The sequence below is a fragment of the Notolepis coatsorum genome, assembly GCF_963971535.1.
Source record: "Notolepis coatsorum genome assembly, chromosome: 2".
NCBI classification, from domain to species: Eukaryota; Metazoa; Chordata; class Actinopteri; order Aulopiformes; family Paralepididae; genus Notolepis; species Notolepis coatsorum.
This window is the reverse complement of record NC_140166.1, coordinates 121,305,683-121,326,989: the sequence shown is the minus strand read 5'-3', so window position 1 is coordinate 121,326,989 and position 21,307 is coordinate 121,305,683. Positions and strand designations below refer to the sequence as shown.

General features: G+C 49.6%; 1 protein-coding gene across 1 annotated transcript in view; it reads left to right on the top strand.

Moving 5' to 3' along the window:
• grtp1a (growth hormone regulated TBC protein 1a) overlaps positions 1 to 21,307 on the top strand; it is a 66,009-nt gene that overhangs the window by 1,597 nt on the left and 43,105 nt on the right. The window contains exons 2-3 of the mRNA XM_084309304.1: positions 579 to 733; positions 1,591 to 1,749. Coding sequence (XP_084165430.1) covers positions 579 to 733; positions 1,591 to 1,749 — 314 coding nt within the window. The remainder of the gene's footprint in view (positions 1 to 578; positions 734 to 1,590; positions 1,750 to 21,307) is intronic.

Below are 21,307 nucleotides of genomic sequence, written 5' to 3'. Positions count from 1 at the left end.
ACTGTAGATACTATATCTATATCTATCTGTACATATCCCTTACCTACTCTCTTACTAGTTAAACTGCTGACCAGTATGACTTACTACCATGAGTGTCTTTACAACTTTGCACATACATCTGATTAGCACTATTACTCAGTTGAACTTGTACTCATTTATATATCTTATACCCAGCTTAATAATCACCTGTATATTGTGTATTACTATTGTACTTTACTGTTACATTTGCACTCTGGCTGGATGCCACATTTATTTTCTAATCTAATCTTATCAATGTGGAATACAAGAGCAATGTGCTAACATGCCATTTCTCTCTCTCTCTCTCTCTCTCTCTCTCTCTCTCTCTCTCTCTCTCTCTCTCTCTCTCGCTCTCTCTCTCAGCTCTCTCTCTATATATATCTCTCTCTCTATCTAGTGTGTTGTATAATGACAATACATTTAATCTAATCTAATCTAAAACATAAAATCTTATAGGTCCCCCTGCCAGGTTCAAGGATAATTATTTACATTGTTAGTTCCATGGCTTATTTATTTTTATAATGACAGATATAAGCTTGGGTTTTGTTTTAATATTCTAGAGTGGATCCTTACGGCTTCGAGCGAGTGGAGGACTTTGACTATGACTCTTACGAGGAGCTGATGTCGGAGTACCTGGCTGTGCTCACCAGGCGCTCCATCAAGTGGTCCAAAATGTTGAAAGGCAGAAGCAACAAGGTGGAGAAGAATTTAAAAGGTGGGCTTGATAACCAAGACAATAATCAATCAGGCACGTACACAGATGGGGCCCAAGGGGGGCTTGAGCCCCTGCCTTTTTCCCGTCAGAGTCAAAAAGTGCCATTTATGGGCGGTCAGGTGGCGTAACGGAGATTGCGTTCGTCACCAACCCCGGAGCGGCTGGATTCGCCTGTTCGAATCCAGCTCACAGCTCCGGGGTTGTCACCAGCTTGGCTGGCCGTTCACACTAATACAATTGGCTGTATTAGAGGGTGGGAGAAGCTGGCTGGGTGGGTCCGGGTCGTTGTAAACAGCGACTCCTACAGTTCGGTCGGGGCGCCTGCTAAGCGCGGATAGGATCTAAGTGGGATAGTGTGATCCTTCCACACGCTACGCCCTCTCAGTGAGAATCCGCGCTGCCAGGTGAAAAGAAGCGGTTGATTGGCTGGACGTGTGTCGGAGGAAGCACGTGGTAGCCTCCACTCTCCCAGACCGACTGTGGGGGGTAGGTGCGCAGCGACCAGGAAGGGGATTGGGAATTGGCATAACGACTAACATTGGGATGGGAGAAAATCGGAGGAAAAAGGAGGGGGGAAAAGATAATTTTTTTTTTAAATATTTTCTCAGCTGTGTTTATTATATTTTATTAACTTTTATTGAAATTCTATCAAATATAAAGAAGAAAAATTTAGTAGTATCCCAAAAAAAAACATATACTTTTTAAACATAGTGTGTGATTATGGATGTCGGCGGTGGGAATAGTGCATGTTGGTAGGGTGAGGGCCCCCCTTTTTTTTGGAGCCCCTGTCCCCCAAAATGTCTGTGCACGGCCCTGCCCAGGATACTAACGTGTTGTCATGGTGTCCCCTGCTCCAGTGAAGCGCTATGTGCGCAAAGGAGTTCCCAATGAGCACCGTGGTCTGATCTGGATGGCGGCCAGCGGCGCTCAGCTGCAACTGGAGAAGCACCCGGGCTTATACCAGTCTCTCCTGGGCTCCCAGCATGACTCCAAACTGGTGGATACCATACGCACAGGTCAGTCTTCAACAGTTTCTTAGCCTCTCTCTCTCAGCAACACGGTTTAATCATAAAACAGAAATCAAGTATCAATCGACCACAGGAAAAAAGGTAAATAATCGATGTTATGTTATAGCCGTAAATAATAAATTTACATATTGTATCTGCGAAAGTCCAAAACAAATGCCGTAACCAACAATCATTGCAGTTTAGTCTATTTGCCATCCCATAGAGCCCCATTGTGAACCCGGAAATTTCGGAACCACCAAAGTTTTATGATGGGATAGTACGGATCCCCAGCACTCAGAAACTGCCGGATGCTAAGTTGTAAATGTTGGGCAACTTTTTTTATTTGCATAATTAGCAAACATTTGCATAATCGTCTAAATGGCCAAATCTCAGAAACTACTTGATCAATTTCAACAATGTTGGAGTTGTTTTGGGGGTTATTCGGGATACTGAATCCAGTTATATGCCGTATTTGCTATCGCGTTCCGCTCTGAGCCTTATGAGATATTCTATATTCTATGATACCTATTGTATCCCCTTACGAACAAAAAATACATGCACCACACCTGTATGGGGCTCCGCCCCCATGGCGGCACCGCCCATATAGCAGTGACGATAGTCACCACACACCCTTTGTAACTGTCCCTCTTGCAATGATGAAGCAACTCGTCTTTGATGTTTACTGATTGGCTTTATTTCCGTTCTAAGAGAACATCTTTATTCCGAACCGTAAAACTGTGAAAACATACATGAAATACAATCAATCACGGATCAAACCATAACAACATACATACAATTTATCGGTCGTTACAAGGGTGGTTGTTAACCCAATGAACTTAACTACAAGCGCAGTACAGCCCCAAACGTACCTTATTGACTGCATGCAATATGAGAGGACTGTTATGGAGGAAGGTGTCGATGTGGCTTGTCTGAAGATGGTGACGAAGTGAAGGGACGAACCTTATAGGGTCTCAGTATTTATACACTAGTGTCGATCTATTATGACATCACAGGCCAAAGGACCCATAGATATATATATCTATGAAAGGACCGCCCGCCGGGGCGATCCCTTATGACATCACAATGACCCAGAGCATTCTAGCCTGTTATAACCGGTTCTATTATGACATCACCACTGCAGTTACACTCCCACCAAGCATATATAAGCATAAGCATAAGCGTAGGACTGCCTTGCTGTTAGAGATGAACTTATGCAGCCGGAGGTTGCCTGTGCTGCAAAGCTCTCTTGCTTCTTTCACCAGCTGGATGGCCTGGTCGACCGATGCTACGCTAGCCAGTCCGTCATCAACGTAGAAATTCCTTAGGATTAACCTTATAGTGTCGTCCCTGAAGGTTCCTCGTCCCGCGGCCGCGATGTGCTCGAGTCCGTAGTTTGCACAGCCCGGTGATATAAGTAAAACTTATATGCACCACGATGACCGTGCAATTCTCGACCATCGAACAGCCACAACCCTCCGGAACATTCTAGAACCATCGAACATCCACAACCTTCCGGAACATTCTAGAACCTCGAACATCCACAACCTTCCGGAACCTTCTAGAACATCTACAACCTTCCGGAACATTCTAGAACAGCGAACATCCTGGCATTACAGCAAGATGTCTGATAGTGGCAGCCAGTCCAATACGGTGGTGGAGGCGGAGAACCCATCCGGGGCAGAGGGCCGAGCACGCAGGCGGACGGCCGCGGCTCAAGAACTGCAGGATGCGCGAAGGACAAAGATTGAACGGAAGTTCTCTAAGTGCCATGAGGCATGGAAGGCGGCGATGCGGAATGCCGATGCGGAGCTGAGCGTCACGGGCGCATGTGCCCCAGCGAGCACACTCGACGCCGTGCACCATGTAATTGCAGTTGGCTGTGCCAACAAGAAGCTGGTGGCGGCCTTTGAGGAGTGGAAGCGCGTGGAAGTGACGGAAGACTCCGTACGGCTCACCAGCGACCGCTGCAGCCAGCAGACAGCGGACATCTCAAGGCAGCTGTTCGCGGCAACAGAGCCCGTACAGGGCGAGCTGGGAGACACAGACATGCTCGAGAGCGTGTCGGTAAGCTCAGGAAAGACAGGCACCAGCTCGCGCCACAGGAACGCCGCAGGGAAGCGGTTCGAGGCACCAGACTTGCTCGAGAGCGGTTCGGTAACCTCAGGAAAGACAGGCACCAGCTCGCGCCACAGGAACGCCGCAGGGAAGCGGTTCGAGGCACCAGACATGCTCGAGAGCGGGTCGGTAGCCTCAGGAAAGACAGGCACCAGCTCGCGCCAGAGGCACTCCGCCGCCGCTGCGGTGCGGTCTCTACAAGATTTTGTAGAGGGCCTGCGAGATCAAGAGGAGCACAGTGAAGCAATGCGGAAACTGTTAGCCGAAGATACACAGGCAAGGGCACAAGTGGCGGCCGACAACGCCGGAAGAAAGGTGCAGCAGGCAGCGGAAAGCGCGGAACGACAAGGCAGGCTAGAAGCTAAACGCAGAGGAGTACGAATGGAAGCCATGCGGAAGTTAAGTGCGGCTCAAGCAGCTCAAGCAGCCAGCAAAGGCGACGACCCAGCTGTATGCGGATGGGAGCGGCCCGCCGGGAGGTTCATAGGCGTTACGGTAAAGGAGGAAGGCCCGTCTCCAGCACTGCCGGTGGCAGCCCCAAGACAGCGAAGCTTGATGCTTGGCCCAAGACAGACACCTCAACAGCAAGCTGCAGCACCAGCAGGGCCAGAAGGGGACCAGGCACCAGCGTCGCCAGCACCGCTGCATGCAGCCCCAAGCCAGCCACCGCCACAGCCAGCGGTAGCACCAGCAGAACGGGAACAGGCGCCAGCGCAGGCAGACAGCACAGCAGCTCTCATCCAAGGGCTCACCGAAGCCATCAATGCCAGTCGTGTGCCTATACCCGTACCCGTAGTGTTCAATGGCGACCCACTAACCTACCACGCCTGGAGGGCGTCCTTTCTGACGCTGGTGGGCAGGAAGAGCATAGCACCCGCAGAGAAGTTATCCTATCTACGCGAGTACGTTAAGGGACACGCCAAAACGGCCATAGAAAGCTACTGCGTGCAAGGCACAGAGGCCGCCTATCAGGCAGCATGGCAACTCTTAGCTGAGAGATATGGAACTCCATTCCTGCTGGCCAATGCATTCAGAGCGAAGCTTGATGCGTGGCCCAAGATAAGCGCCAACGGGAGTGTTGAACTTCAAGAACTCTCCGACTTTTTGCGCAGCTGTGAGGCTGCCATGCCGCAGATTCAGGAGCTGAACATCCTTAATGATTGCCGCGAGAACCAAAAAATACTCGCTAAACTCCCAGAAGGGGTGACGGCAAGATGGAATACGAAAGTCGTAGACATAGAAGACGCAAAGCACAGGTTCCCGAGCTTCAGCGAGTTTGTCCAGTTCCTCACACGTGAAGCCAAAATCGCGTGCAACCCAGTAACCTCGTTTCATGCCCTGAACCCACGGGACAGGATGAGGGAACAGGGCGCAAGACGCAGGGACCCCGGCGCACGAGTCTTAACAGCTAGCGCCCACGAGACAGACGGCGCCACACGCTGCATCCTTTGTGCCGCGAGCGGCCATAGCCTACAGGAGTGTGGCAAGTTTAGGCAGAAGAACAAGGTCGACCGGGACACGTTTGCTCGCGAAAGGCAGTTGTGCTTAGAGTGTCTGGAGCCCGGCCATACCGCCAGGGGCTGTAGAGATAGACGACCCACCATGGAGGAAAGGGCGGACGCAAGGAACCGGGCTACGTACAGAACCAGAGGTACAAATACGCCGCCACACCAGGCAACGTCATTTAGAGTCATCCAGCAGGATGGGGGCACGCATACCTCCACAATAGTGCCAGTGTGGGTCTCAGCTACAGCGGAGCCCAGCCGGGAAGTCCTGGTGTATGCAATCCTCGATAATCAAAGTGACACCACCTTCATCCTCGAGAAGACAGCAAGGACTCTTAACATCAAGGGCGAAACAGTGCAGTTACAGCTCTCGACACTGGCTTCCAGAAACACAGTCGTGTCCTGTTGGAAACTAGCTGGCCTACAAGTAAGAGGATTCCAGTCAACCAAGCTAATTCCTCTGCCAGTGACTTATTCAAGAGACTTTATCCCGGCAAACAGAGGCCATATTCCCACCCCAGGGACAGCGAAGGCATGGGGCCATCTGGCACATCTAGCAGAGAATATCGCGCCAAAACAACGCTGTGAGGTCGGCCTGCTAATTGGCTACAACTGCCCTCAAGCCCTCAAGCCACTAAGCACGGTGGCAGGGGAGGACCACCAGCCGTTTGCAGTGCAAACAGATTTAGGCTGGAGCGTGGTGGGATATGGAACCCCGGGGCTCCACTATGGAGATACCATCGGACTCAGTCACCACGTCCTGGTAAAGCAAGTGAGGCCAGGGTTACCGGCCTCGGCAGGGCTCACCAGGGAAGTGCACTATGTCAATAGGACCCAGATCAAAGAAGTCGTGCTACCGACAGACGTACTAAAGAGACTGGAGGCCGACGTCTCGGAAAGAGCGGCAGAGGCCAACCCTATATCGCAAGAGGATCTACGGTTCATGGCGGAACTGAAGACGGGCATCAAGCTAAAGAGCAACGGTCATTATGAAATGCCGCTGCCATTTAAGAAGGAAAGGCCTAAGTTACCGGATAATAAGATCTGTGCCATCCATCGGCTCAACAGCCTAGAGCGGAAGCTGCGGAAAGATGCGCAGTACTACCAGGACTACAAGACCTTCATGGAGGCGACCATAACCCGCGGGGACGCAGAGCGGGTCCCCAAGGAAGACATCGGCAAGACGCCAGTGTGGTACATCCCACATCATGGGGTGTATCATCCACAAAAGCCTGGGAAGATACGGGTGGTCTTCGATTGCTCCGCCAAGTATCAAGGCGTATCCTTGAATGACCATCTGCTGACAGGCCCAGAGTTGACCAACGCCTTGGTGGGAGTGCTGTGTCGCTTTCGACGAGGGCCCGTGGCAATCATGTGCGACATAGAACGCATGTTCCATCAGTTCCATGTCAAGGCAGAAGACCAAGATTACCTCCGATTCCTTTGGTGGGATGACGGAAACCTAGACGACCGACCGTCCATCTATCGGATGAGGGTCCATCTGTTTGGGGCAGCTTCGTCACCGGGCTGTGCAAACTACGGACTCAAGCACATCGCGGCCGCAGGACGAGGAACCTTCAGGGACGACACTATAAGGTTTATCCAAAGGAATTTCTACGTTGATGATGGACTGGCTAGCGTAGCATCTGTCGACCAAGCCATCCAGCTGGTGAAAGAAGCAAGAGAGCTTTGCAGCACAGGCAACCTCCGGCTGCATAAGTTCATCTCTAACAGCAAGGCAGTCCTAGCCACAATCCCAGGGGAAGAGTGTGCCGAAGTTCCCAGCGACAAGGATATGGCACTAGGGGAGCTGCACCTGGAGAGAGTACTCGGGGTGCAGTGGTGCGTGGCGGCGGACGAGTTCCAGTTCCGAGTGACCGTCAAAGAGAATCCGAGTACCCGACGCGGAGTCCTGTCCATGGTCGCTTCGGTATACGATCCGCTGGGATTTGTGGCGCCCTTCATCCTGGGAGGAAAGCAGATCCTACAACAGATGTGCCGGGACAAGCTCAGTTGGGACGACGCGCTACCCGATGACCTACGACCACGGTGGGAGTGCTGGCTCCGAGACCTCCACAAGCTGGCAGGGGCGAAGATTCCAAGATGCTACATGCCATTAAGCTTCAAGGTTCAGCACTACGAACTGCACCACTTCGCCGATGCCAGTATGGACGGCTATGGAGTGTGCTCGTACCTTCGAGCAGTGAGTAAGTCAAACGAAGCCCACTGTACCTTAGTAGTGGGAAAATCAAGAGTCGCTCCCACTAAGGTCACAACCATACCCAGGCTCGAGTTGGCAGCAGCGGTGTTAGCCGTCCGCATCAGTGATATGCTCAAGAAGGAACTGGAAGTCGAGTGCCTACGAGAAGTATTTTGGACGGATTCCAGGGTTGTACTGGGGTACATCAATAACGAAGCCAGAAGGTTTCACGTGTTCGTAGCAAATCGCGTAGAACGAATCAAGCAAAGCACCGATGCTACACAATGGAGGTACGTGGCGTCGGAAGACAATCCAGCCGACCATGCTTCAAGGGGGCTCGCAGCAGAGCCACTGATAGCCTCTAACTGGGTCTCCGGCCCAGACTTTCTTTGGCAGGACGGGCTACCAAGCGGAGAAGGCAAGGTGGGAGAGATTGCAAGTGACGACCCGGAAGTTAGGAAGGCCCAAGTGCTCACCACAGGGGTGAAAGAAGTCTGGCCGCTGCTAGAGCGCGTACACAAGTTCTCAGACTGGTCCAGACTGGTGAAAGCTATCGCCAGACTCCAGCGCCACGTAAAGGAAAGGAAAGGGCTCCAGCCAAAGTCCTGTGAAGCCACCAGCCTAGAGGAAAGAAGAGAAGCGGAGCTAACCATAATCAAGATGGTGCAAGGAGCAACCTTTGCGCAAGACATACTGGCACTCCAGAGCCAACAGGAGAACCCATTCAAGGGCAGAGCCACTACGCTGCACCGGTTAGGGCCATTCCTGGACGACCACGGCGTCCTCAGAGTTGGCGGACGCCTAACGCACGCCGCCCTAGATCCACAGGTGAAGCATCCAGCTGTCCTTCCAAAGGACAGTTATGTGTCGGGCTTACTCGTCAAGCACTATCACGAGAGAGTGCACCATCAAGGACGAGGGATGACCATGAATGCACTCCGATCCAATGGTATATGGATACTCGGCGGCAGCAAAGCAGCATCATCCCATATCTACAAGTGCATTACGTGCAGGAAGTTCAGACGATGCACGGAACAGCAGAGAATGGCAGATCTCCCGGAGGAACGCATGGAAACTGCGCCGCCATTCACCTACTGCGGGATGGACTGTTTTGGACCATTCCACGTAAAGGAAGGCAGGAAAGAGCTAAAGCGTTACGGATTGTTACTTACATGCATGTGTTCCCGAGCCGTCCACATCGAAATGCTCGATGACTTGACCACGGATGCCTTTACGAAATCTTGTAGAGACCGCACCGCAGCGGCGGCGGAGTGCCTCTGGCGCGAGCTGGTGCCTGTCTTTCCTGAGGTTACCGAACCGCTCTCGAGCAAGTCTGGTGCCTCGACCCGCTTCCCTGCGGCGTTCCTGTGGCGCGAGCTGGTGCCTGTCTTTCCTGAGGTTACCGACACGCTCTCGAGCATGTCTGTGTCTCCCATCTCGCCCTGTACGGGCTCTGTTGCCGCGAACAGCTGCCTTGAGATGTCCGCTGTCTGCTGGCTGCAGCAGTCGATGGTGCGCCGTATGGAGTCTTCCGGCACTTCCACGCGCTTCCACTCCTCAAAGGCCGCCACCAGCTTCTTGTTGGCGCAGCCAACTGCAATTACATGGTGCACGGCGTCGAGTGTGCTCGCTGGGGCCCATGCGCCCGTGACTTTCAGCTCCGCATCGGCCTTCCGCATCGCCGCCTTCCATGCCTCATGGCACTTAGAGAACTTCCGTTCAATCTTTGTCCTTCGCGCATCCTGCAGTTCTTGAGCCGCGGCCGTCCGCCTGCGTGGTCGGCCCGCTGCCCCGGATGGGTTCTCCGCCTCCACCACCGTATTGGACTGGCTGCCACTATCAGACATCTTGCTGTAATGCCAGGACGTTCGCTGTTCTAGAATGTTCCGGAAGGTTGTGGATGTTCTAGAAGGTTCCGGAAGGTTGTGGATGTTCGAGGTTCTAGAAGGTTCCGGAAGGTTGTGGCTGTTCGATGGTCGAGAATTGCACGGTCATCGTGGTGCATATAAGTTTTACTGTAACTGTCCCTCTTGCAATGATGAAGCAACTCGTCTTTGATGTTTACTGATTGGCTTTATTTCCGTTCTAAGAGAACATCTTTATTCCGAACCGTAAAACTGTGAAAACATACATGAAATACAATCAATCACGGATCAAACCATAACAACATACATACAATTTATCGGTCGTTACAAGGGTGGTTGTTAACCCAATGAACTTAACTACAAGCGCAGTACAGCCCCAAACGTACCTTATTGACTGCATGCAATATGAGAGGACTGTTATGGAGGAAGGTGTCGATGTGGCTTGTCTGAAGATGGTGACGAAGTGAAGGGACGAACCTTATAGGGTCTCAGTATTTATACACTAGTGTCGATCTATTATGACATCACAGGCCAAAGGACCGCCCGCCGGGGCGATCCCTTATGACATCACAATGACCCAGAGCATTCTAGCCTGTTATAACCGGTTCTATTATGACATCACCACTGCAGTTACACCCTTCCTCTATTTTCGTCCCAGCGTACTCGGATGCGTGCACCGTACGATAAACTAGTAGGATGAAAAGATTAGATTCATAATGTTGGGAGCTTACCGGAGGTTGCTGGCCCTTGGCATCTTCGACGCATGTTTTCGGCGACACGATGGGCCTGTGTTGATGTTCCTCGTTTGATGACAGCACATCGAGGTTCAGCTGTACAAGGCTGGCTGTCGGGCCAGCTTGTACTCAGGTAGGCCCTGTGTCTTCAGGCATGGGTATTAGTGTTAGTAATGCTGGGTTGTTTTGTTAACACAACCATGTTGTGTGTTGGCGCCGGGGGCAGGATGGTTTGGTGAACGTTCTCTGCAGGGAACGGTTTCCAAGCTGTCTTGGGCGTGCTGCTAAAACATCTAAAGCTATGCTACATGCTATCGCTACTGCCGCATGCTATTACTACTGCTAATTGCTATGCTGTTTTAATGTCTCCGCCGTGAGATGTTGTCACTCTCCCGCCTCTTGCCCGGTTCATCAATGAAGGTCAGTCGGTAGCTGTTGTGGGTTTTTTTGAGTTCTATTTACCTTTTTCGGGTAAATGGGTTGACAACAGGGTAGGTCGTGGCTAGGTTCCTAGCCAGGTATTTTACCTTGTGTTCCGGCGGGGTTTGTTGAACGGTGTTCCCATCTGGGTTGGCGTCGGGTAGTGGGGCTATGGGTCCAGCCGACATGATAAACATGTTGCGTGTCTGTGCACAGGCAATTGTTGTCTTGGGTCCCACATTGCCTGGCGTTAGGCTGCAGTAGTATAAGGGCAGGGCCGCCTGGGAGAAATGTGAGGCCCTGTGCGTTTTTAGACGCGAGGCCCCCCACCTCCTGGGGCGGCCCTGTGTAGGGGGCTATTGTTTCGTTTTGTCACTCTGCTATGAGAAGGTCTGTCTTGCTACAGCTTTCTCTCCTCTCAAACCATTCATACTGACGGTCAATCGGTATACTGGGGGAGTAGTGCGGGGGGGGGGGCTTTGTTTACCTTTTTTGGTAAATGGGCTAAACTAGGGCTGGTGTTCTGTTGTGAATATTTTGAATGAAGACGGGTCTGGTCCGTCTCCCCTTAAACTTTGTGTGTATGGGTTTGCTCATTCTACAGTTTTTTGTGGTTTAGCTCTTTTATTCATTTAACCTTTTCATGGTGCACACCACAGTGGAGGGTGCTGTTTGCAATCACCACTGGTGCTCCATGTTAACATCAGTCCTTTGTTTTTGATATATTGAAACAATGCCCCGCCCGGCCGACACCATGGGTGGGTCGGCCTGGCGAGTGGCTGGTGGGCTGTTAAGGCTTGTACCGCCACGGTATGGAATTGGCAACGATTAGAACTGTGTTCGAATTGTTTCAAGTTCAAGTTTCTTTAATATTTGTCATACAGAAGTACAGAATACTTTTATACAAAATGCTTCTTACTGTTACGCTCCAGAGACTGTGCAAGACAAGATAAGTATGAAATAAAATAACATAGTAAAATTAGAAGTAAAAAAATGAGGTCACAGTGTTCAGTTTAGACATATGTACAATGTTCGATGCAGAATAGACGTAGTTACCATACAATATACAATACTGTGCAGTGTACTAATATACAATACTATATAGTGCAAGGCAGAAATGGGACGAGGTGCAATTTAGGTACAATTCACAGTAGGTGTACGAGTTGTAGTGCAAATCCTTTATCAATAAATATAAAGTGTAAAGTGTGTTTGTGTGATCTAAAGTGTGGAGAGTGGGTGCTGCAGTGTGTTGTTTGTTTGAGTGAGTGTGTGCGTGTGGGTGTGTGTGCTGTGTGCATTTGATGGTTGTTGCTGTTTTTTTCTATAAAAAAAATGGTGTCTGGTGGAGGGGCCTTGAGGGCCAGCCGACGTCGACACATCGCGCGAGGTTGTTGACGTTATTAGCTTTGACCCAGCCGCAAGCTATAACCGCTCAGGGTTCCCCTCTCCGCAGGGGATTTTGGTCTTCTGCTGGAGCGCGGGCGGTATTGTCCTAGGCCCTACACCGCCTCACACCGCGCAGCCAGAAGAAGAGAGAGCACGGCCTCGTCAGCGGCGATGACGGGGCCCTCGACAGGCGGCCATGTTTTTCCCCCGCCAGAGGTATCCTGGGCGTTGATTCGACAGGTGTCCACAAGGCCGACAGCCTTGGCGGCCGAGGGATCGGCCATGTAGGATGGGTTCGGCTTGAACAAACAAGCCGTCACCGTCCTGCCGCGAGCAGCCCGCTCTCCGATCACTCCCTTCCCCAACACCAGCGGAAGAAGTGGGCTCTGATTGTTTCCTTTGGCTGCGGGCCGCGTGCCTTCGTTGATGCGCGGGCGGCCCCCCTTTTCGCTTCTCATGGGGACAGGGGCTGACACCCAGTTGATGGCTGAGCCTGGGTCTGTCCGTGAGAATGTTGTGCTGTCAAGCGGCTCCCACACCTTGAACTGTGTTGGTTGAGCCTGGTGTTACGTCTGTCAACTTAAGTGTTGTCAGCAGGGGGGCTCGAAACCTTTTGAGGCACACAGTGCGGGCTTCCCCGGCCTCGCCTTTGCCAGGCCAGGTATCATGTTGGTGCCTCCCACTCCTGAAATATTGGCAAGTGGTCGCAGCTCACATGGTTTGGGGTGGTAGTAATATCACTGCAGGGCTACGGTGTGTAGGAACCCATGGGGGCCTTACACCTTGCATGTCCGGCTGCAGAACAACTCCTTCAGCATGTTCTGGAGGGGTGTTCAGTGGGGGGGCTTTTTTCATCGGAAGCCCCCCGTATCAGATCGGCCCTTTCTGTCGGGGTTCCCCCTTGGGTGCGATTGCCTCGTGGGTGGTGTCAGGGTCAGGTGTTCCGACAAGACGGAACGCGCTCCTCGCACGGTTCCGGGGTTGTCTACGCACAGCGGGGGGACCGGGCCAACTATCTACAGTTCCTGGCGGACCTGCGCCACGTGACGGCGGGTGCGTTGGGAGTGTCGTCACATATGACTACGGCAGTACCATATGTCGAGGTAGATGGAGAGAACGGTGAGGCGGGGACTTGTGTTTACACAACCCCACCCGTTTTCAGGTTTGGTACAGACCCTGTTGTCGGGGTCTCCAGCAGGGACAGCTCTGGTCAACGAGATCCAATCTCTGTGGACGAAGCAAGCCATCGTCGTGGCGTTCTCCTCCCGGTGTTCTCAGCCCGAGAAGTCGGGAGGGAGGGGTGTAAGACCCAGGCTGGACCTGTCCCATGGGAAGGTTCAGCATTTTTTGGATCGTCTCCTACCTGTTGAAACTGTCAGGTGGTGGTCTGGTTCTCCTCCATAGACCTGTAGGATGCGTATGCGCATCCCCGATCTTCCATCCTAGGGCTTACCTACGCTTCCTTTGCAGGGTTAGCGTATGAGTACCAGAGGCTGCCGTTCGGTTTTCTCTGGCTCCCCGCATCTTCACCAAGTGTGTGGAGGCCGCACTGGGGCCTCTGCGTCGTCCGGGGTTACGGAGTGTTCTGCCCTGATGACGTTCTGGTCCTTCGCGGTCAAGGTGGATCGTCAGGTCTCATACCAGGCAGGTCTCTACCAGCCTGGGGTTGCTGTAGACTGGATGTAGAGTATTCCTCTTCCCAGTCAACGGTTGGAGGACTATGGGCATCCATCTCAGAGCGTGTTGTCAACACGCTCGGGAGGTTCCGTCCTAGGACGGTTACGGCGCTGTCTCACGTCGCGTTTTCACTGACGCCTCCCTCGCTGGTGATGCGTCGGGCCAACGCAGTAGGGGGCAGCTGGCAAACCATGCTGCCCGGTCTGCGCTACGTTCAATGTGTTGGTGTTGAAAGCGGTCCTCCTGGTCCACAAATGGTGTTGATCAGGACGGACGATACGACGTCAGTGTCGTGTATCGACAGACAGGGAGGAGTACGCTCCCCCTGTCTGCACCAGGCGGCGGGCGGCTGGCTATGGGCGTCCTCCATCTGCGCGGCCTGAGGGCTCCCCACATCCCTGGCAGGGAGAATGTGGGTGCAGGTGTACTGTCGCGGGGCGGCCCTCATCCTGACGGGTGAGGATTGCGTCTGGACATGGCCAGGCATGTCTGGGACCGATGCCGTGCCGCCAGGGATTCTTCCCCATACATCTGTTAGGTCAGTTGTTGGGACGGGTACGTTGAGGGGCGCAGGTTCTTGATCCTGATGGTGTTACCATCTGGAATGCGCATGCTCCCTCCACTGTCGCGCTTACGCGGGCAGATGACGTATGTTCCAAGTGTGGTGTAAGGCGGGGGGCCGGGACTCAGTCTCCTGCCCCCTGGATGCTGTCCTTGGTTACCTCCAGTCTCTCCTTGATAGACTGTCGGCTTCGACGGTGAGGGTATATGCAGCAGCTATATCCTCCTATCATGAGGGGTTTGAGGGGATGTCTTGTTCAGCCACCCTCTTGTGAAGCGTTCCTGCTTGGCGCTCCGCTTGCGCGGGCAGATGACGTGTGTTCCGAGTGTGGTGTAAGGCGGGGGGCCGGGACTCAGTCTCCTGCCCCCTGGATGCTGTCCTTAGTTACCTCCAGTCTCTCCTTGATAGACTGTCGGCTTCGACGGTGAGGGTATATGCAGCAGCTATATCCTCCTATCATGAGGGGTTTGAGGGGATGTCTTGTTCAGCCACCCTCTTGTGAAGCGTTTCCTGCTTGGCGCTCGACGCGTTAAGCCGGTGCAACGCTCCTTGGCTCCGACTTGGGATCTTCAATTGGTCTTCGGACGGTTGTCCTTGGCCCCGTTTGAGCCGCTCGAGCAGGCGCCGTTGGGACAGCTGTCCTTCAAGACCGCGTTCCTTCTGGCTGTCACTTCCACTAAACGCGTAGGTGAGCTCTGTGCTCTCTCGGTACGTCCAGAGTGCCTGTCTTTTCGGACCGATTGCGGTGTCACTCTGCGACCTAATCCTGCTTTCGTGCCTAAGAATATCCGGAGTTCCTTCCGCTCTAGGGATATTGTGGTTCAGGCGTTTCGTCCTCCTCCTCACACTAGTGAGTTAGTTGCGGGCCTTCACCTGTCATGTCCAGTCCGTGCTTGGGGATTTACCTCAGCCGTACTCAGGATTTCAGGGTTACTGACCAGCTTTTTGTCTGTTACGGTGGGGCTCGTGCTGGTAAGGCACTGTCGGAGCAGCGCCTGTCCCATTGGTTGTGCGAGGGTGTTACCCTCTGCTACACGTTGGCTGGGCAGGATCCCCCTGGGGGCGTCAGGGCGCACTCCACTCGTGGGGTGGCTGCCTCTGCCGCTCTCCTGGGTGGGGCCTCGGTGGAGGCCATCTGTGCTGCAGCTTCATGGTCCTCCCCGGGCTCCTTTGTAAGGTTTTTCCTCATGGACATGACCGGGGGTTCTGTCTCCCAGGCGGTTCTGGGGTCTGTGGCCTTCCCTGCTTCCCGTCCTTTGGTCGGGTAGCAGGAGTGTATGGGTATGGGCCACAGTGTGTTGAGTCACACGTGGTTCCGCCTGTACGGTGTGTTCAAGGGGTTCTAGTTTCCCTCTTGTTCGCATTCAGGTGGAGTTGACTGCGCCCCCCCTTCATTAGGGAGGATGGGGTGACAGGGCTCCCCGCACCCCTTGATGTGGGCTTACGGGTCCTCAGGGGGTACATTTGTTGGGCTTCGCGTCCGCTCTTCCCCATTATCTCATAAGGCTCAGAGCGGAACGCGATAGCAAATACGGCATATAACGGTAGGTTATGTAGATAACCTAGTTATATTAGTATTGGCTGAGCGTTCCGCTCTGCGCGGCCCTGAGTTCCCTCTTGAGGAATCTTTTTCCTGGGACGGGTTATTGGCGAGGAAGGGTGTGTGGTGACTATCGTCACTGCTATATGGGCGGTGCCGCCATGGGGGCGGAGCCCCATACAGGTGTGGTGCATGTATTTTTTGTTCGTAAGGGGATACAATAGGTATCATAGAATATAGAATATCTCATAAGGCTCAGAGCGGAACGCTCAGCCAATACTAATATAACTAGGTTATCTACATAACCTACCGTTATGATACTTAAGAGAAGAAAAAAGTTTCAAAATTGCAATATTTAATGGAATTTACCAAATTTTGGTGCCATTTTTATGAATTTTCTGTTTATAAATGTTTCAGAAGATGCAGAATTTATAGATAATTTTCATGGAATGTTCAATTGTAAACAGAATGATAATAATAATAATAACTTTAATTTGTAGAGCGCCTAATAGACCACTACACTTCCGCGTTACATTGAAATCGGGGAGGAGATTGCGGGGGGAGCAAATTAATGAATGTGGATGAGAGCCGTGATGTAAGTGGTTGCATTCCTAATCGATCAGAACTAAATCGGCCAAGAAAAAGCCAATTTTTAAGCACCTATTCCCCATGCACATGCGCAGATTGCCCACGGATTGTGACGCCACGCACACCCGCCCTGGACTGTTCCATCAGAGGGGCGAGCTTCGGTGGCCAGTGTCCTTTCAGCCGAACAGGATAATGAAACAATGATCCCACTAAATGGCCAGACTCGTCTTATGGCGACATCTACAATTACCTCATTGAGTCTCCAGGTAGACAAATGTTTATATTTAAGTGCAGTGGTCTGTAGCCACTCACACTACCACCGAAGCTCCCCCCTCTGATGGAACAGTCCAGGGCGGGTGTGCTTGGCGTCACAATCCGTGGGCAATCTGCGCATGTGCATGGGGAATAGGTACATAAAAATGGGCTTTTTCTCGGCCGATTTAGTTCTGATCGATAGGAATGGGTCGCGCCGTGTTAAGGAGATTCAGGCGCATACAAGTCTATTCGATCATGTCTCCAGCACCCCCACAGCCGTAGCTGCAATCACTTACATCACGGCTCTCATCCACATTCATTAATTTGCTCCCCCCGCTATCTCCTCCCCGATTTCAGAATCCCGGAAGACTATTGTTGATGAGTTGTTATGAAGAGCTGGCTACAATCCAGGAACAAAGAGATACAATTGTAAACCACTATCCATATCTTCCTCATTCCTGGTTGTGTCTGTGTGAAATCTCTCCCCAAACAGTTTCAAATGTTCTCAAGGTCATGTCCTACAAAGTATCCTCTATACAGTCTGCCCCATTGTTCTGACCAGGATTATTACGTTCCTTTTGGCCTCCTTGCTGAGTCTGACGTGGACGAGAAACCCATCTATAGTCCTAGTTATCAAATTCTTGGTTTGCAATGGTTTTGCACCTTGTGGGTAAATAAAAACCCAGTTTTCATCTACAACTCCTGTTTCCTCATTGTCTCACTGCTTGGTCCCTAACAAGGAGAAATGGGCATTCTAAACACTCTGTGCAAGGCCTCTATTAGGCGGTAAATTGTTCTTTGTTTTCACAATGTGTGCCCTCTATCGTATCGAGATACATATTCCATGTGTATGGAATAACACTCACCTTTAACATTCACTTTAAACACTTTTTAACACTACACCATATTGTATCTATTTATTAGTAAAAGATTTGCACTACCTCTCTAACTCATATTTGCATTTGTTTGCATTGTGTACTTGTACTAGTTTGTATATTTTGTATAGTGTTTGGTCTTTATTTTTTTTACTTTTTTACTGTCTGAAGCACAATCTCAGGGGGCTCATACAGAACCAAGCATTTCACTGTAATGTACATGTACCTTATATGTAATAAATAAGCTGGTCAGGAAGGCCAGTAACATGGGAGTGGAGCTAGACTCTTCCTCTGTCAGAGAGGAAGAGCCTTGCTAAGCTCCACGCCATCATGGACAACCCCTCCCACACGCTATACACAGACTTGGCTGATAGAAGGAGCATGTTCAGTGTTAGACTAAGACTCCCTAGATGCAACACTGAACGGCACAGGAAGTCCTTAATTCCAACAACCATCAGAGTATACAACGCATCACTGTGCCTCACTGCCTCACCACAGAGTGACAGTACAAACTCTGGTAATCTTCCTGGACTTTTGACTTCTTATTTTTACATATAGGCCTACACTTAAACATTTTTATTAAAAAAATTCTACATTTATTACTGTAAATGTTACTGTATATTTTTGGCTGTATATTTTAGAATGTATATATTTTAGAATGTATATCCCGGGCTGTATTTTTATTATTATTTGTGATTTTTGACTACCTAAACTTTATGCAACATAGGGGAGGAGCAAACATAGCTTGCATAGCAGCCTTCTAAACTCTAATTTGAAAATTACCTTGAAGAAAAGGTTTTCTGCCAGTGAAGTTTTGTCACTGATATTTGATGGTGAAAGTGACATAGGAGAGAATGTGTCTGAGACCCTGATTATGAGGCGTCCTCCTCTGATGAGAATGAGACCCTTAGTGCAGATGCTCCTGTTGTCTCTCAACCACAAGCACACGTTACTTTCCAAAAACGGAAAGTTATCATGGGCCCACTCCCCACTTGAACAACATAATATATATTATGTATGTATAATTGGGTGGGTGGGGGGAGTAGGGGTAATGTTTTATTTAAATGGTTATTTAGGTAATCAACAAAGTAACATGAAGCACCTGAAACATACATTTGGGTAACACTTTTGATTATGATCATTTTCTGGAGGTTTAAACTGCTGGGGTCAAAATGTCCCCAAGGATAAAGAGTGTAAAGTAAATTTGAGGATAACAGGAGGGTTAACAACCATTTCAAATCATTTTAGCCCTGCTAGATAGAGGTAGCAAATAACTCTAAGGATGGCAATAATAATAAACGTTATTTGTACAAATTCCATACAAGAATTGCAGCCCAAAGTGCTTCACAGCAGAAAATACACTAGAATACATCAAATGAGCATAAAATAGACAGAATAAATGCAATGCAGAAAATAAAAATACAAGATGATAGAAGTAGATGATCGTAGTGTTCTTGGGGGCATGTAGTTGACAAGAGAATTGCCAATATAGCTTGGTCTGTTTCCATTTAGGGCTTTGTACATAAGGAGGAGGACCTTCAAATCAATTCTAAATGTTAGAGAGTTGAATAAGCTGAAGTATTTTCTTCAGTCGGCTTGGAATAAAGGCATGGATCCGTTTTTCAGCATCATTTTGATTTATAAATGATTTTGAAATTTATTTGAAGGATAAACCCCTTGAGATATGCTATCTCGTTTTCGAGGGGGTCCTTAACATAGGATACAAAACATACAATACAATACATAACAAAACAAAAAACAAGACAACAAATGCACTTATACACTGACAGACGCTCTCCCAAGCTCACTCCCACAATCCACACTGATTCATCCCAAGAGGATCACCAATATATATATATATATGTTCCCTTATAAAACACAAACAAAATTATAATTTGATCTGAAAACGACATTTAAGCCCTAACACAGTAAATCAATAACAGGTGCAAGTAGTCTGTAGATGAGTGAACAAAGATATCTTGAATAACCGGTAAGAAGTAAGAGATCTGAGTGAACTAGGCAGTTTGTTCCAATCAGCTTGTTGTACTTTAGCTTTGTTTCTAAGGTGGAAGAATTATGTTTTTGTCACCTTGTAAATGTGGGACTTAAAGCTTACAGTAGACCTGAGTCTATGATAACCAAGACTTGTAAGCAAGGAGTAAGTTTCCCCATAATATTATTCAGCAGAATTTTTCTTGAAATAGAAATTTGGTAAATTCCAGTAAATATTGCAATTCCGAAACTCTTGAGTATCATAAATGGGTTCAGCATCCCGAATAACCCCCAAAACCACTCCAACATTGTTGAAATTGATCAAGTAGTTTCCGATATTTGTCCATTTAGGTGATTATGCAAATGTAGCTAATTATGCAAATAAAAAAAGTTGCCCAACATGTACAACTTAGCATCCGGCAGTTTCTAAGTGCTGGTGACCCATACTATCCATATCTATCATAAAAGTTTGGTGGTTCCAACATTTCCGGGTTCATTGTGTTGGCAAATAGACTAGTTGTGGGGGGAGTGTTCTCACCACTATCTAACTATGATTTTAGTTAGAGTTGAGGTTAGTTATCCGCTAAGCAATGTTAAAACTAACCTCAACTCTAACTTTATGTCTTAAACCATATCCGCTAAGCAATGTTAAAACTAACCTCAACTCTAACTTGATGTCTTAAACCATATCCGCTAAGCAATGTTAAAACTAACCTCAACTCTAACTTTATGTCTTAACATAACCACTAAGTGAATGTTAAAACTAACCTCAACTCTAACTTTATGTCTTAAAGGAAAACTCCAACATTTTGGGAAATTAGCTTATTTGCCATCTACCCTGGAGTTAGACAAGAAGATGCATACCCTTTTTCTTCTCTGTTTATGCAGTAGGAGTAGGAAGACGTGCACCGTTAGCCTAGCTTAGCGTCAGTCACTGGAAGTAGGTTCCTCCATTGGCCTAGTTCCCAACATTTTCCTACTCCTACTGCATGCACAGAGAAGAAAAAGGTATGTATCTTCTTGTCTAACTCCAGGGTAGATGGCAAATAAGCAAATTTCCCAACATTTTGGAGTTTTCCTTTAACCATAACCGCTAAGCAAATGTTAAAACTAACCTCAACTCTAACTTTATGTCTTAACCATAACCGCTAAGTGAATGTTAAAACTAACCTCAACTCTAACTTTATGTCTTAACCATAACCGCTAAGTGAATGTTAAAACTAACCTAACGTTACTGTTCCTAATTTATGAAAATGACATGTTGTCAGCTTGTGACTGCAACTTGTTCCTGTTCGCGGACGACTCAGCCCTGCTGGTCTCTGACAAGAACAAGTTACAGGTTGAAAAAACCCTCAGCTCGGAACTCGGCAGAATCTGCACCTGGCTCGCTGATAACAAACTATCACTACACCTGGGTAAAACGGAGTCCATTCTCTTCGGATCAAATAACAAACTCAGCAAGACCGACGGCTTCTCAGTTACAGTGGGTGACAATATTGTCACAAGGAAAGATGAAATTACATACCTGGGTTCCATCCTAGAGGCAAATCATTCCTGTGACAAAATGGCATCCAATGTAATAAAAAAAGTCAACCAACGAACTAGATTCTTGTACCGGATCTCCTCTCTGGTAAACAAGAATACCCTGAAGACTCTGGCAGGAGCACTCATTCAAGGGTACTACGACTATGCTTGCACCTCATGGTACCAAAGCACATCAAAGGCACTAAAAACAAGATTACAAACATCACAAAACAAACTGGTCAGACTACTGCTTGACCTTACTCCTAGAACCCACCTCACCCCTGCCCACTTTGACAACCTAGGATGGCTTAGAGTAGACGACAGAGTAC